Source organism: Acipenser ruthenus, chromosome 5, assembly GCF_902713425.1.
Source record: "Acipenser ruthenus chromosome 5, fAciRut3.2 maternal haplotype, whole genome shotgun sequence".
Taxonomy (NCBI): Eukaryota; Metazoa; Chordata; class Actinopteri; order Acipenseriformes; family Acipenseridae; genus Acipenser; species Acipenser ruthenus.
Genome location: NC_081193.1, coordinates 86246646 through 86261981, shown reverse-complemented (window position 1 = coordinate 86261981; position 15336 = coordinate 86246646). Strand labels below are relative to the sequence as shown.

At 42.0% G+C, this 15336-nt stretch overlaps 2 protein-coding genes and 1 long non-coding RNA gene across 3 annotated transcripts in view; all 3 read right to left on the bottom strand.

Moving 5' to 3' along the window:
* Positions 1 to 4954, bottom strand: part of si:ch73-105b23.6 (fibrillin-2) — a 29379-nt gene extending 24425 nt beyond the window's left edge. The window contains exons 1-6 of the mRNA XM_059024701.1: positions 4845 to 4954; positions 3897 to 4670; positions 3404 to 3526; positions 2456 to 3229; positions 1963 to 2085; positions 316 to 1788 (exon numbers count right to left, since the gene is read on the bottom strand). Coding sequence (XP_058880684.1) covers positions 316 to 1788; positions 1963 to 2085; positions 2456 to 3229; positions 3404 to 3526; positions 3897 to 4575 — 3172 coding nt within the window. The 5' untranslated portion in view covers positions 4576 to 4670; positions 4845 to 4954. The remainder of the gene's footprint in view (positions 1 to 315; positions 1789 to 1962; positions 2086 to 2455; positions 3230 to 3403; positions 3527 to 3896; positions 4671 to 4844) is intronic.
* Positions 4955 to 6010: 1056 nt separating this feature from the next.
* On the bottom strand, positions 6011 to 7070 carry LOC131737181 (uncharacterized). Its single transcript, XR_009328758.1, has 3 exons — positions 6779 to 7070; positions 6286 to 6408; positions 6011 to 6111 (listed from the first exon to the last, which is right to left on the bottom strand). It is a non-coding gene; the product is annotated as an uncharacterized LOC131737181 (long non-coding RNA).
* Positions 7071 to 7127: 57 nt separating this feature from the next.
* LOC131737228 (latent-transforming growth factor beta-binding protein 4-like) lies at positions 7128 to 8828 on the bottom strand (the record flags this gene model as incomplete). Its single annotated transcript, XM_059024795.1, has 1 exon — positions 7128 to 8828. A coding segment is annotated over exon 1 (1701 nt), but the record flags the coding sequence as incomplete, so codon positions are not given.
* Between the last annotated feature and the right edge of the window lie 6508 nt (positions 8829 to 15336).

The window sequence follows — 15336 nt, the reverse complement described above, 5'->3', positions numbered from 1 at the left end:
AGTAGACAAGGAGGTAGATTCAAAGCTTTTTACTCAAAAGTGTAAATTACTCAATTTTTGGTAAAACAAACAAACAAAACAAAAACCAAGAACCACCCTTTCACGTAACAATATGGTAATCCTTAGACTTACTTAAACTACTTTAAATGAAACATCTGCTGTGCTTGTTTCTAGTTTTGAAACTTTAAAAGGCTTTTCAATCCTTTTATTTATTTATTTATTTATTTATTTATTTATTTATTTATTAAAGTAATTTACACTTTAGAGTAAAAGCCTTTAAAAGTCATCCCAGAGGTGTTGGAAAAAGTAACGCACCATGTGCTGAGAGCGGGTCACAGTCAGACAAGTTAGCTGGAGAAGTGCAAGTGTACGAGCCCAAGGAATTAGTACACTTGGTCCTGGTTTGACAGGAGGAAGGAGAATCACACTCATTGATATCAAAGCAGGTCTTCCCATTGCCAGTGAAGCCCTGGTTGCACTGGCAGTAGAAGCTCCCCACTGTGTTCACACACAGGGCCTGAGCATGACAGACTCTTCTGTCCAGCTGGCATTCATCAATGTCAGTGCATATGACACCAGTGGAAGCGAACCCAGTCTTACAGGCACAGTGGTAGGAGCCAGGGGTGTTTAGGCACAGGGCCTGTTTATGGCAAATACTCTTAGTTTCAGTGCATTCATCCACATCAGTGCAGGCAAGCCCGTCCCCAACATGGCCTGACGGGCATTCACAGTGATATGAGCCAGGCAAGTTGGTGCATTTGGCAAGCGGGTGGCAGTAGTCAGTTTTGTTTAAGCATTCGTCGATGTCTGAGCACAAATATCCATTGCTTTGGAATCCACTTAGACAAGAGCATTCAAAGGAACCACCTGTGTTAACGCAGTTAGAATTGACATCACAGTTTGTTATATTCAGTAAGCACTCGTCGATATCAATGCAGTCTGTGCCATTGCTTTGAAATCCATCATTGCACTGGCACTTGAATGATCCTATGATGTTGAAACAAGAGCCATTTGCGCAGAGCCAATCACCATCTGAAGCCAGGCATTCATCAAGGTCTGTACAAAATGACCCATTGCCTGTGAATCCTGCCTTGCACTGGCACACATAATAACCGTCACTGTTTATGCAGGTACTGTTTTCATGGCATGTTAGGTTTCCAAGGCATTCGTTAATATCATAGCATGTTGTACCATTGCCTTCATAACCGCCCAAGCATTTGCAGTGGTAAGACCCCAAAGTGTTGTGACAGGTGGAGCTGTTATGGCATTGCAAGCTGACCATGGCGCACTCATCCAGGTCATCGCAATGGATCCCATTCCCCGTGAAGCCCGGCTTACAGCTGCAGTAGAAGGACCCACTCATTTCAATGCATTCTGCATGCTCGTGGCAGCTTGTTTGATTCTGGCAGCCGATGATGTCCATGCATATCCCTTTGGCATTCAAGAAGCCGTGAATGCAAGAGCATTTGTAAGAACCTGGTGTGTTTTCACACTCTGTACTGTTGTGACAGATTGAAGGGAAGGCACACTCATCGATGTCTTGGCAAGAATGTCCATCCCCTTTAAAACCCACACTGCACTGGCACTTGTAAGATCCCACTGAGTTTACACACTGCCCGTTCTCACTGCAGTTGCTAACTGCAACGTCTGCACACTCATCCACATCCCAGCACTCAGTCCTGTTGCCCGTCATTCCTTGAGGACACGTGCAGCGGTACGTCCCAGCAGTGTTAGTGCAGGTGGCAGACGGGTGACAACCTCCATTTTGTGTTTGGCATTCATCAATGTCTAAAATTCATCAACAAAATAGAAAATATCAGGGCAACAATACCGAAGGGTTTTGAGTAAATCTAACATATAACATGATGCACCACTACAAAAGCAGCACTATGCTAGGTACTAGCTACAACACACCCACTAGAAATGTTACAAATTTCATCAACTAGTTGTGCGTAACCTTACCAGAGCAGTTTAACCCATCCCCACTGAACCCACTCAGGCACTGACAGCGATAGCTTCCGATGGAATTAAAACACTGTGCGAACGGACTGCACTTTTCAACTCCTGTGAGGCACTCGTCAATATCTGTGGTGGGGTTTGTTTGTAGTGGTAGAAAGAGACAAAATGCAAGAATGTTAAAATGCAATGAATTTTCTTTCTCAAGAAAATGTATGATAAAAATAAACTTCAAACATTCAACTGATATGTTGGTTCAAACTTTGCTGTACACAGTGTAAGCAAAACATCATCCACAGCAACTGTGCCTAACACCTCCATGTAAATGCTGTAACAAATGGCTTTAGCCCAGAAACAAGGAACAGTATTTCCTAAACTAGTGGGCATATGACTTATTTGGCAGTAGTTTAAGTGATGCAGTTTTATGGAATGGCTGAGTTTTAAAGATACAGCACCTGCATTATTTCCCTTTTCTATGGCAGTATTCAGTCAAGCTTACCTTTACACAATGACCCATTCTGGCTGAATCCTGACTTACAGACACAGCTAAATGATCCAGGAGTGTTGATACATTTTGTCTGTTTGTCTTGACATACGTTCTCTTTGCAATCATCTGTACTATTTTCATGGCATGTTAGGTTTCCAAGGCATTCGTTAATATCATAGCATGTTGTACCATTGCCTTCATAACCGCCCAAGCATTTGCAGTGGTAAGACCCCAAAGTGTTGTGACAGGTGGAGCTGTTATGGCATTGCAAGCTGACCATGGCGCACTCATCCAGGTCATCGCAATGGATCCCATTCCCCGTGAAGCCCGGCTTACAGCTGCAGTAGAAGGACCCACTCATTTCAATGCATTCTGCATGCTCGTGGCAGCTTGTTTGATTCTGGCAGCCGATGATGTCCATGCATATCCCTTTGGCATTCAAGAAGCCGTGAATGCAAGAGCATTTGTAAGAACCTGGTATGTTTTCACACTCTGTACTGTTGTGACAGATTGAAGGGAAGGCACACTCATCGATGTCTTGGCAAGAATGTCCATCCCCTTTAAAACCCACACTGCACTGGCACTTGTAAGATCCCACTGAGTTTACACAATGCCCGTTCTCACTGCAGTTGCTAACTGCAACGTCTGTACACTCATCCACATCCCAGCACTCAGTCCTGTTGCCCGTCATTCCTTGAGGACACGTGCAGCGGTACGTCCCAGCAGTGTTAGTGCAGGTGGCAGACGGGTGACAACCTCCATTTTGTGTTTGGCATTCATCAATGTCTAAAATTCATCAACAAAATAGAAAATATCAGGGCAACAATACCGAAGGGTTTTGAGTAAATCTAACATATAACACGATGCACCACTACAAAAGCAGCACTATGCTAGGTACTAGCTACAACACACCCACTAGAAATGTTACAAATTTCATCAACTAGTTGTGCGTAACCTTACCAGAGCAGTTTAACCCATCCCCACTGAACCCACTCAGGCACTGACAGCGATAGCTTCCGATGGAATTAAAACACTGTGCGAACGGACTGCACTTTTCAACTCCTGTGAGGCACTCGTCAATATCTGTGGTGGGGTTTGTTTGTAGTGGTAGAAAGAGACAAAATGCAAGAATGTTAAAATGCAATGAATTTTCTTTCTCAAGAAAATGTATGACAAAAATAAACTTCAAACATTCAACTGATATGTTGGTTCAAACTTTGCTGTACACAGTGTAAGCAAAACATCATCCACAGCAACTGTGCCTAACACCTCCATGTAAATGCTGTAACAAATGGCTTTAGCCCAGAAACAAGGAACAGTATTTCCTAAACTAGTGGGCATATGACTTATTTGGCAGTAGTTTAAGTGATGCAGTTTTATGGAATGGCTGAGTTTTAAAGATACAGCACCTGCATTATTTCCCTTTTCTATGGCAGTATTCAGTCAAGCTTACCTTTACACAATGACCCATTCTGGCTGAATCCTGACTTACAGACACAGCTAAATGATCCAGGAGTGTTGATACATTTTGTCTGTTTGTCTTGACATACGTTCTCTTTGCAATCATCTGTACTATTTTCATGGCATGTTAGGTTTCCAAGGCATTCGTTAATATCATAGCATGTTGTACCATTGCCTTCATAACCGCCCAAGCATTTGCAGTGGTAAGACCCCAAAGTGTTGTGACAGGTGGAGCTGTTATGGCATTGCAAGCTGACCATGGCGCACTCATCCAGGTCATCGCAATGGATCCCATTCCCCGTGAAGCCCGGCTTACAGCTGCAGTAGAAGGACCCACTCATTTCAATGCATTCTGCATGCTCGTGGCAGCTTGTTTGATTCTGGCAGCCGATGATGTCCATGCATATCCCTTTGGCATTCAAGAAGCCGTGAATGCAAGAGCATTTGTAAGAACCTGGTATGTTTTCACACTCTGTACTGTTGTGACAGATTGAAGGGAAGGCACACTCATCGATGTCTTGGCAAGAATGTCCATCCCCTTTAAAACCCACACTGCACTGGCACTTGTAAGATCCCACTGAGTTTACACAATGCCCGTTCTCACTGCAGTTGCTAACTGCAACGTCTGCACACTCATCCACATCCCAGCACTCAGTCCTGTTGCCCGTCATTCCTTGAGGACACGTGCAGCGGTACGTCCCAGCAGTGTTAGTGCAGGTGGCAGACGGGTGACAACCTCCATTTTGTGTTTGGCATTCATCAATGTCTAAAATTCATCAACAAAATAGAAAATATCAGGGCAACAATACCGAAGGGTTTTGAGTAAATCTAACATATAACACGATGCACCACTACAAAAGCAGCACTATGCTAGGTACTAGCTACAACACACCCACTAGAAATGTTACAAATTTCATCAACTAGTTGTGCGTAACCTTACCAGAGCAGTTTAACCCATCCCCACTGAACCCACTCAGGCACTGACAGCGATAGCTTCCGATGGAATTAAAACACTGTGCGAACGGACTGCACTTTTCAACTCCTGTGAGGCACTCGTCAATATCTGTGGTGGGGTTTGTTGGTAGTGGTAGAAAGAGACAAAATGCAAGAATGTTAAAATGCAATGAATTTTCTTTCTCAAGAAAATGTATGACAAAAATAAACTTCAAACATTCAACTGATATGTTGGTTCAAACTTTGCTGTACACAGTGTAAGCAAAACATCATCCACAGCAACTGTGCCTAACACCTCCATGTAAATGCTGTAACAAATGGCTTTAGCCCAGAAACAAGGAACAGTATTTCCTAAACTAGTGGGCATATGACTTATTTGGCAGTAGTTTAAGTGATGCAGTTTTATGGAATGGCTGAGTTTTAAAGATACAGCACCTGCATTATTTCCCTTTTCTATGGTGGTATTCAATCAAGCTTACCTTTACACGATGACCCATTCTGGCTAAATCCTGGCTTACAGACACAGCTAAATGATCCAGGAGTGTTGATACATTTTGTCTGTTTGTCTTGACATACGTTCTCTTTGCAATCATCTGTACTATTTTCATGGCATGTTAGGTTTCCAAGGCATTCGTTAATATCATAGCATGTTGTACCATTGCCTTCATAACCACCCAAGCATTTGCAGTGGTAAGACCCCAAAGTGTTGTGACAGGTGGAGCTGTTATGGCATTGCAAGCTGACCATGGCGCACTCATCCAGGTCATCGCAATGGATCCCATTCCCCGTGAAGCCCTGCTTACAGCTGCAGTAGAAGGACCCACTCATTTCAATGCATTCTGCATGCTCGTGGCAGCTTGTTTGATTCTGGCAGCCGATGATGTCCATGCATATCCCTTTGGCATTCAAGAAGCCGTGAATGCAAGAGCATTTGTAAGAACCTGGTGTGTTTTTACACTCTGTACTGTTGTGACAGATTGAAGGGAAGGCACACTCATCGATGTCTTGGCAAGAATGTCCATCCCCTTTAAAACCCACACTGCACTGGCACTTGTAAGATCCCACTGAGTTTACACAGTGCCCGTTCTCACTGCAGTTGCTAACTGCAACGTCTGCACACTCATCCACATCCCAGCACTCAGTCCTGTTGCCCGTCATTCCTTGAGGACACCTGCAGCGGTACGTCCCAGCAGTGTTAGTGCAGGTGGCAGACGGGTGACAACCTCCATTTTGTGTTTGGCATTCATCAATGTCTAAAATTCATCAACAAAATAGAAAACATCAGGGCAACAATACCGAAGGGTTTTGAGTAAATCTAACATATAACACGATGCACCACTACAAAAGCAGCACTATGCTAGGTACTAGCTACAACACACCCACTAGAAATGTTACAAATTTCATCAACTAGTTGTGCGTAACCTTACCAGAGCAGTTTAACCCATCCCCACTGAACCCACTCAGGCACTGACAGCGATAGCTTCCGATGGAATTAAAACACTGTGCGAACGGACTGCACTTTTCAACTCCTGTGAGGCACTCGTCAATATCTGTGGTGGGGTTTGTTTGTAGTGGTAGAAAGAGACAAAATGCAAGAATGTAAAAATGCAATGAATTTTCTTTCTCAAAAAAATGTATGACAAAAATAAACTTCAAACATTCAACTGATATGTTGGTTCAAACTTTGCTGTATAAAGTGTAAACAAAACATCATCCACAGCAACTGTGCCTAACACCTCCATGTAAATGCTGTAACAAATGGCTTTAGCCCAGAAACAAGGAACAGTATTTCCTAAACTAGTGGGCATATGACTTATTTGGCAGTAGTTTAAGTGATGCAGTTTTATGGAATGGCTGAGTTTTAAAGATACAGCACCTGCATTATTTCCCTTTTCTATGGCAGTATTCAGTCAAGCTTACCTTTACACGATGACCCATTCTGGCTAAATCCTGGCTTACAGACACAGCTAAATGATCCAGGAGTGTTGATACATGTTGTCTGTTTGTCTTGACATACGTTCTCTTTGCACTCATCTATGTCAGTACAGCTTAATCCGTTCCCTTCAAATCCAACATCACAGATGCACTGGTGTGTGACTCCAGCTGGATGACACAACCCTTTGGGGTGGCACATTGGCTTGCAGCTCAGGCTTGGCAGCTCACAGCTACTGTTATATGCCACAGTCCCATTTAAGCAAGAACAAACATATGAACCCACAGAATTGATGCAAACAGTGCTATTGGGACAGGTGTCATTCCTAATCGAGCATTCATTTACATCTGTACACAGATGCCCGTCTCCATTGAATCCTTCTAAACACTTGCACAGGTAGCTTCCTGGAAAGTTACTGCAGGTGGCGTCTGAGTGGCAAACACTGGTGAGGTTACATTCGTTAATATCTGTGCATATGGATCCTTGTCCTGCAAACCCAGCATTGCAGGTGCAGGTAAATGAACCAAACGAATTGCTGCAAATAGCGTTGGCATCACACGGTTTACCGAGGCATTCGTCTACATCCATGCAAGTTATTCCATTTGCTTTGGAAAAGCCCCTTTTGCACAGACATTGATAGGAGCCTGGGCTGTTAACACACTGTTCATTAGACTGGCAAGGCCCAGAACCTGTTACGCATTCATCAATGTCTTGGCAGATGGTACCATTGATAAGCTGAAATCCACCGGCACACCGGCATAAAAAGGACCCTAAAGTGTTTGTACAAGTGGCATTGTTAAGGCAGCCGCCATGGTCAACTTTGCATTCATCTACATCCATGCATTGGTAAACCCCATCACCAGAGAAACCTGTTTTGCAGGTGCATGTGTACGCACCAATCTGGTTGTTACAAGTAGCTTCAGAGTGGCATTGCCCGTTGTTTACCAGGCATTCATCAATGTCGTCACACCTGGTGCCAATCCCGCTGAACCCACTGTTGCATTTGCACGAAAAGGAGCCGGGGAGATTCAAGCAAGTTGCATGCTGGCTGCAGCGGCTAAGAGCACACTCGTCAATGTCTTCACAGTTGCTGCCATTGAAGGCAAGCCCTTGACTGCAGTCACACCGGTAGGAGCCATCAGTGTTGATGCACTTGGCTTCAGCGGGGCACATGCTTGCTACAGAGCACTCATTGATATCTATACAGGAGACTCCATTGCCCAAATACCCTGGATAACAGGAACAGTTATAGCTCCCCAGAAAGTTGATGCACTTGGCTTTAGGGTGGCAGTCATTTGCTCCAGTGCATTCATCAATGTCTACGCATGTCAAGCCATTTCCACTATAGCCAGGTTTGCAGGTGCAGCTGTAAGAGCCGGGAAGGTTGATGCAGCTTGAAAACGGACTGCAGAAGTTGATTTCACACTCATTGATGTCAGTGCAGGTATTTCCATTGTTCTGGTATCCCTGGGCACACGAACATGTGTAAGAGCCAGGCTGGTTCTTGCATCCTTGATATCCGAAGGCTGCTGAGCAGATTCCTGGCACCTCAGCACATTCATTGATGTCCAAGCACAAATAATTTCCATTGCCCTTAAACCCTTTATTGCAAGTGCAAATGTAGGAACCTGGTGTGTTGTCACATGTTGCATACCAGTGGCATATCCCTATTTTGGAGCACTCGTTCACGTCATTGCATATAAACCCATTCCCAGTGAAGCCAGGTCTACAGCTGCAGGTTCTGCCTCCCGCTGTGTTGGTGCAGATGGCATCGCTGTGACACCCGCCATTCTCTGACAGACATTCGTTGATGTCATCACATGCAAATCCGTTGCCGGTGTAGCCAGACGTACACAGGCAGTTGTAGCTTCCCAGAGTGTTCACACAGGTTGCCTTGCTGTGGCACTGGTTAGGAATGATGACACACTCATTGATGTCACTGCATTGGACTCCATTCCCACTGAATCCATTTTTGCACATGCACATGGCGGTCCCGTCAATCCTTTTCATGCACTCCGCGTTACTGTGGCATACCATGCCGATGTCAAGGCAGTCCTTTAAATCAGCTGCAAAAAACAAAACACAACGAGGCTTTAGCTCGAATGCCTCTCTTTCTTAATTAACAGAAAAAAAACTTGGCAATTGTGTGATGCACTGCCTTTCCTACACAGAATGTGATATCTTCAGTTAGATTACAGTGGGCACAGTTAATTATCGAAACAGAGACAGATCCAGCCCAGCTATATTAAGTTCAGATCTAGCCCAGCTATATTAAGTTCGGAGCAATTGTCTGTAACCAGGTATATCCTAAACAAAGGTAAGTTAAGGGAGTTAATGATCTCATAGTGAATTATTGCACCCCAAAACTTTGTCACTCACCAAATGATTTACACAACACCATGAAGAAAAAAGTCCACCAAAGAAGAAGGGCTCTGAAAGATAATTTAAATATCAGAGAAAACATCAAATGCATTGCAATTGTTTGTGTTGTGGCCTATATATATAGAACTTCAAGCTAAATTTGTTAAAGCTAGATTTCCATCTACAGTTCTATAAAGAGTAGGAACATCTCAGTTGGAATGAATAATATTATCTGCACAGATAACAGGATTATGGACATCTGAACCATCACTCATTGTTGAAGTTATACCAACCAAAGCATTGACAGCATAGTCAGTGATTGTTGAAAATATCAGCCAGCAATTATATGAACAAGCACACCTAAGAACACAACTCCTGTACCAAGACAACCCAAAGGCAGGATACTGTATTGTTTTACAAATCAACATATACGTTGCACTGAAACAGTGGGATCTTCCAGTGAAACAAAGACTTGACATTGCACTGTACTTGGAGGAAGAATATCTTTTACTGTTCATCTAAAAACAAGTTACCAGCTGAACAAAACGGGACGCATTACATAAGCATTCTATTGCTATATCTTAGCACCAATATTTTTAATTTTTTTGTAAAACGATGGTTAAAGTATGTTCTTTAAACTAAAGCTCAACATTAGGGACACTTTTTATAAAGCATAGATTTGTAAATGTTCAGCAAGCAATAAAATAAGGTTAATGATATAAGACTAGCAAAGAAAAAATTCAAAAACACTTATTTAACTTCTAGCCTTTCTTAGGAAATGGGTCCCTATGTGTTCCTCATAAATTGTTATCTGTTTACCAAACATATAAAAAAGGCTATCCCCTTTCTAGTTTAGATTCTTTGTTTTTCTCAATGAGTTATGATACAGCTGATGTCTAATCCCTGCTAATGCACGCAGTAGCAACAGCTAAGCCATCACTTTACTTTAAGATGTTTGTGTCACTGTATTTGTTGGTTTCAGAAAAGGCACCTGTTTTGTTTTGTAAACAAAGTGGACTGGCAACAACAGCTTTTTGATTATGAAACGTGTACATAGTTATCGAAGAAAAAAACTATATAATGTACAAATACAGCAAAAAAAAGGTCATTTCTGTAAGTTAACACAGTATAGTTTAACATTTGATAAATTAGGGCTAGTCTGGCATTGGTCAGGTGTGGAGTATTGGAGAGAATATCTCCATGTATAATGAACTTTGGTATTACTAAGATGCTTTTGGAAGCGTTTTTAAGAAAAGTTGCTTACCCCATTTTGATTATCTTCTAAGTTTGCTCTTTGCAGGTAAGGAGTATTCCACAAAGCCTACCAGATGCGAATGCTATACCTGTCTTCTAAAGTCTGGCAGCATGTCTCTTAAGAACTGGATTGCTATGTCACTCTGCTGTTGTGTTTTGTTTCCTTTGGGATACTGGACAATATCTCCTTTAGAAAATGCATGATATTATAAGCCTTCCTAAGAGTAAAAGGAACACCCTCATTGTCTGCTTTCTGGTTTTCACATGAAGTGTCAGATTATGAAAGGTGATCCAGTGGAAATAATCCATGTGAGCCTGGCCTCAGGTCTCACAAAGACATTCATCACAAATAGATGGCACTGACTGCGTATCAATTCAATAACAGTACAATAAATCAGGTGTGCTGTACACTGGTTTCATGTGTCCTACTCAGCTAATCATTTGGTTGTCTGAATCAATGCAATACTTGTTATTAGTTAAATAAATGCTTCAGTAAGTTTCAATGTCATAACTTTCCATGACAATAGAGATTTTTTTACCATCTGTCCAAAATTAAAATTAACACTAATACACAAAGAAAAAGCCTTGATGTCACCTGGCAACGGCATGAGCGTGTGGTGTGCAGGGTGAGTCATACAGTCAGGGGAGGGCAGGTTCACATCCTGTCTGTGCCACATTGGCGCTCCCTTGGGTTAGGAAGGCAAAACCAACAAGGACTGTTTCTCCTCATCGTGCTACAGTGGCACCTGCTGGCTAGGCATGCTTTAGTGGGCAAGATATTGGATGAAAATCAGTAACATAAAATTACTGCTTTTGTAAAACCAGGATTTTTTTGTTTGTTGATAAAAACTAATAAAAAGGGCCATGTCAAATTCTACAGAGTGGAAGTGTAGCTTGCAGAATCCCCTAGTCTAGAAGTCGCTCGGGTGTAGGGGACAGGTCAGTCTATATTTACAGGATTAATGGAATGAATCAGACAAACGGTAGGCTGGTTTCATTCCACATACTATACGATCCAGAGTGTATAGGCATGCTGCTGTCATTTACAGCGCTTTGCATGTTAAATTTGTTTTCACTGGCATGCCATGACTAATAACATGTTACTATTTAAAAACCATTACAATTAAGTAATAAAGACAATTAATGTAGAGTGGGAAACACTCCCATTCTGGAATGCAAGAAGTGGAATCTTGTCTAGCCATGTATGTTTGAGAATTCCGTGGGATTTTGTGGAATAGAATACTTGTGTATGTTCACCTTTAATCTGCATCATCAGTTTGTAAGACAACATAAATTGATCCAGTGAGTAGTTGAATTGGATTCAAGGACAGCCTTAGAGCTTCAGGTTCCCCAAACGAGAGTAGAGCACAGTGTCTCACATGGTCAGAGAGGGGAGTTTTTAGCAGGGTTTTTTCAGAGACGGGAGTTTTTAGCAGTGGTTTTTCAGACGAGAGTTTTTAGCAGGGTTTTTTCAGAGATGGGAGTTTTTAACAGGGGGTTTTCAGAGACGGGAGTTTTTAGCAGGGTTTTTTCAGAAATGGGAGTTTTTATCAGGGGGTTTTCAGAGACGGGAGTTTTTAGCAGTGATTTTTCAGAGACGGGAGTTTTAAACTGGGTGGTTTCAGAGAAGGGTGTTTTTAGCAGGGGGTTTTCAGAGACGGGAGTTTTTAACAGGGGGTTTTCAGAGACGGGAGTTTTTAGCAGGGTGTTTTCAGAGACAGGAGTTTTTAACAGGGGGTTTTCAGAGATGGGAGTTTTTAGCAGGGGGTTTTCAGAGGCAGGAGTTTTTAGCAGGGGGTTTAAGAGACGGGAGTTTTTAAAAGGGTTTTTTTCAGAGACGGGAGTTTTTAGCAGGGGTTTTTCAGAGACGGGAGTTTTTAGCAGGGGTTTTTCAGAGACAGGAGTTTTTAGCAGGGGGTTTTCAGAGACAGTTTTTAGCAGGAGTTTTTCAGAGGCAGGAGTTTTTAACAGGGGGTTTTCAGAGCCGGGAGTTTTTAGCAGGGGGTTCCAGAGACGGGAGTTTTTAGCAGGGTGTTTTCAGAGACAGGAGTTTTTAAACAGGGTTTTCAGAGATGGGAGTTTTAGCAGGGGGTTTTCAGAGGCAGGAGTTTTTAGCAGGGGTTTTTCAGAGGCAGGAGTTTTTAGCAGGGGGTTTAAGAGATGGGAGTTTTTAGCAGGGGGTTCCAGAGACGGGAGTTTTTAGCAGGGGTTTTCAGAGACGGGAGTTTTTAGCAGGGTGTTTTCAGAGACAGGAGTTTTTAAACTGGGTTTTCAGAGATGGGAGTTTTAGCAGGGGGTTTTCAGAGACAGGAGTTTTTAGCAGGGGTTTTTCAGAGGCAGGAGTTTTTAGCAGGGGGTTTAAGAGATGGGAGTTTTTAAAAGGGTTTTTTCAGAGATGGGAGTTTTTAGCTGGGTTTTTCAGAGGCAGGAGATTTTAGCAGGGGTTTTTCAGAGACGGGAGTTTTTAACAGGGGGTTTTCAGAGACGTAAGTTTTTATCAGTTGTTTTTCAGAGACGGGAGTTTTCAACAGGGGTTTTTCAGAGACGGAGTTTTTAGCAGGGGTTTTTCAGAGGCAGGAGTTTTTAGCAGGGGGTTTAAGAGACGGGAGTTTTTTAAAGGGTTTTTCAGAGACGGGAGTTTTTAGCAGGGTTTTTTCAGAGACAGGAGTTTTTAGCAGGGTTTTTTCAGAGACGTAAGTTTTTATCAGTGGTTTTTCAGAGACGGGAGTTTTCAACAGGGGGTTTTCAGAGACGGGAGTTTTTAGCAGGGGGTTTTCAGAGACGTAAGTTTTTAGCAGGGGGTTTTCAGTGACGGGAGTTTTTAGCAGGGCTTTTTCAGAGACGGGAGTTTTTAACAGGGGGTTTTCAGAGACGGGAGTTTTTAACAGGGGTTTTTCAGAGACGGGAGTTTTTAGCAGGGCTTTTTCAGAGACGGGAGTTTTTAACAGTGGTTTTTCAGACAGGAGTTTTTAGCAGGGGGTTTTCAGAGACGGGAGTTTTAGCAGGGTGTTTTCAGAGATGTGAGTTTTTAATAGGGGGATTTCAGAGACGGGAGTTTCAGCAGGGGTTTTTCAGAGACAGGAGTTTTTAGCAGGGGTTTTTCAGAGGCATGAGTTTTTAGCAGGGGGTTTAAGAGACGGGAGTTTTTTAAAGGGTTTTTTCAGAGACGGGAGTTTTTAGCAGGGTTTTTTCAGAGACAGGAGTTTTTAGCAGGGGTTTTTCAGAGACGTAAGTTTTTATCAGTGGTTTTTCAGAGACGGGAGTTTTCAACAGGGGGTTTTCAGAGACGGGAGTTTTTAGCAGGGGGTTTTCAGAGACGGGAGTTTTAGCAGGGGGTTTTCAGAGATGGGAGTTTTTAACAGGGGGTTTTCAGAGACGGGAGTTTCAGCAGGGGGTTTTGAGAGACAGAAGTTTTTAGCAGGGGTTTTTCAGAGACGGGAGTTTTAAACTGGGGGTTTTCAGAGATGGGAGTTTTTAACAGGGGGTTTTCAGAGACAGGAGTTTTTAGCAGGGGTTTTTCATAGACAGGAGTTTTTAGCACGGGTTTTTCAGAGACAGTTTTTAGCACGGGATTTCACTTCTGTCATTTGTCCTTTCCCATTTTACATAGACCATTTTTTTCAAAAATCAGGCATTAAAAAGGACTTCTAGTTGAAATGTTTGTCACTGAATTTGAATTTCTTGTAGTGTTGTTTTAATTAATCATTATTGGATGTTTAGTAGTTAGGGATCATATAGTATATACTAGTAAACTATAGTGGTTGTGAACTGTATTACATTATTTCTATAGGTAGTTTTTTCTTTAATTCAAAGTTGGGTATTTGTTTTGTTTTAGCATTGTTATTCTTTACTGCAGTTTTGTCATCAAACTTTGGATTGTACAAATAAATTATCATTGCATGTGGATTATTGTTTTCTGTCTGTTCTTTGATCACTGCTGCATTCCTGCACCTGCATACTGTTAACCACTTTGCCACATAAGCATATAGGACTGTATTTTCAAAATGTTTACTCCAGTGTTTAATTAACTACTATTATTGACATTTAATGTCAGTGTTACAAAACTGAGCAAAAAAAGGTGGAGTGAAAAATATAGCTTGTATTCTTTCATATGTGCATCATCTGCACCACATGCTGTAGAAAACATTTGTATTTAAAGTGATGCAACCGCATATACCTGTTTATTCACATTATTTCCACATGCCACAAATTCTTTCAATTTTAAGCAAGTTTTTAAATCCAAACAGATTCCACCCTCAGGTTTCAAAGCTCTGCCCATGTACACAAACAGTGTCTCTGTCAGACCAGTGTCTCCACATCATAATGCAATGCGCACTGCCTTTCTGAAAGGAAAATCAAACATTTAGAACCACAAGCTTGCTTTGTTGCTACCCATATTACGCTATAGTTTACTATAGTATACCGCAGGGTATTGAAGTGCATACTGTGTTATAAAAAATATTAAAAGAAACATCGAAATATTTATCATGACATTTAAATGTATTTTAGTATTGTTTTAATTCAGAACAATGGAGAGTTTAATAGTTAGGGATCATACAGTATATTCTAGTAAACTATAGTGGTTGTGGGCTGTACTACAGTATTTCTATATGTCTAGTTTTGTTATGTCTATTTCAATGATCTAATCAGTGGCAGATCCTAATATGACTCTTTAATTTATAAACCTGACTTTCTAAGGACCTCATTTTCCTGTATTGTTATTGCAGGTAGTGTCGATGATACAGTAGGGGGTCAGGGTAATCACCCCTTAGGGAAAAACACAGGGAGGATTAATATAGATTGAAAGGCTGGTGGTATTTAGATCTGTCACTGTATAAAATGACACAAAAAAGAGCAGATTGCTGCAGCGGGTCCCATTACTGCAGGTGACAGAAACTAACTACCATGGGCCAGGTGTTTGAAAAGGGCA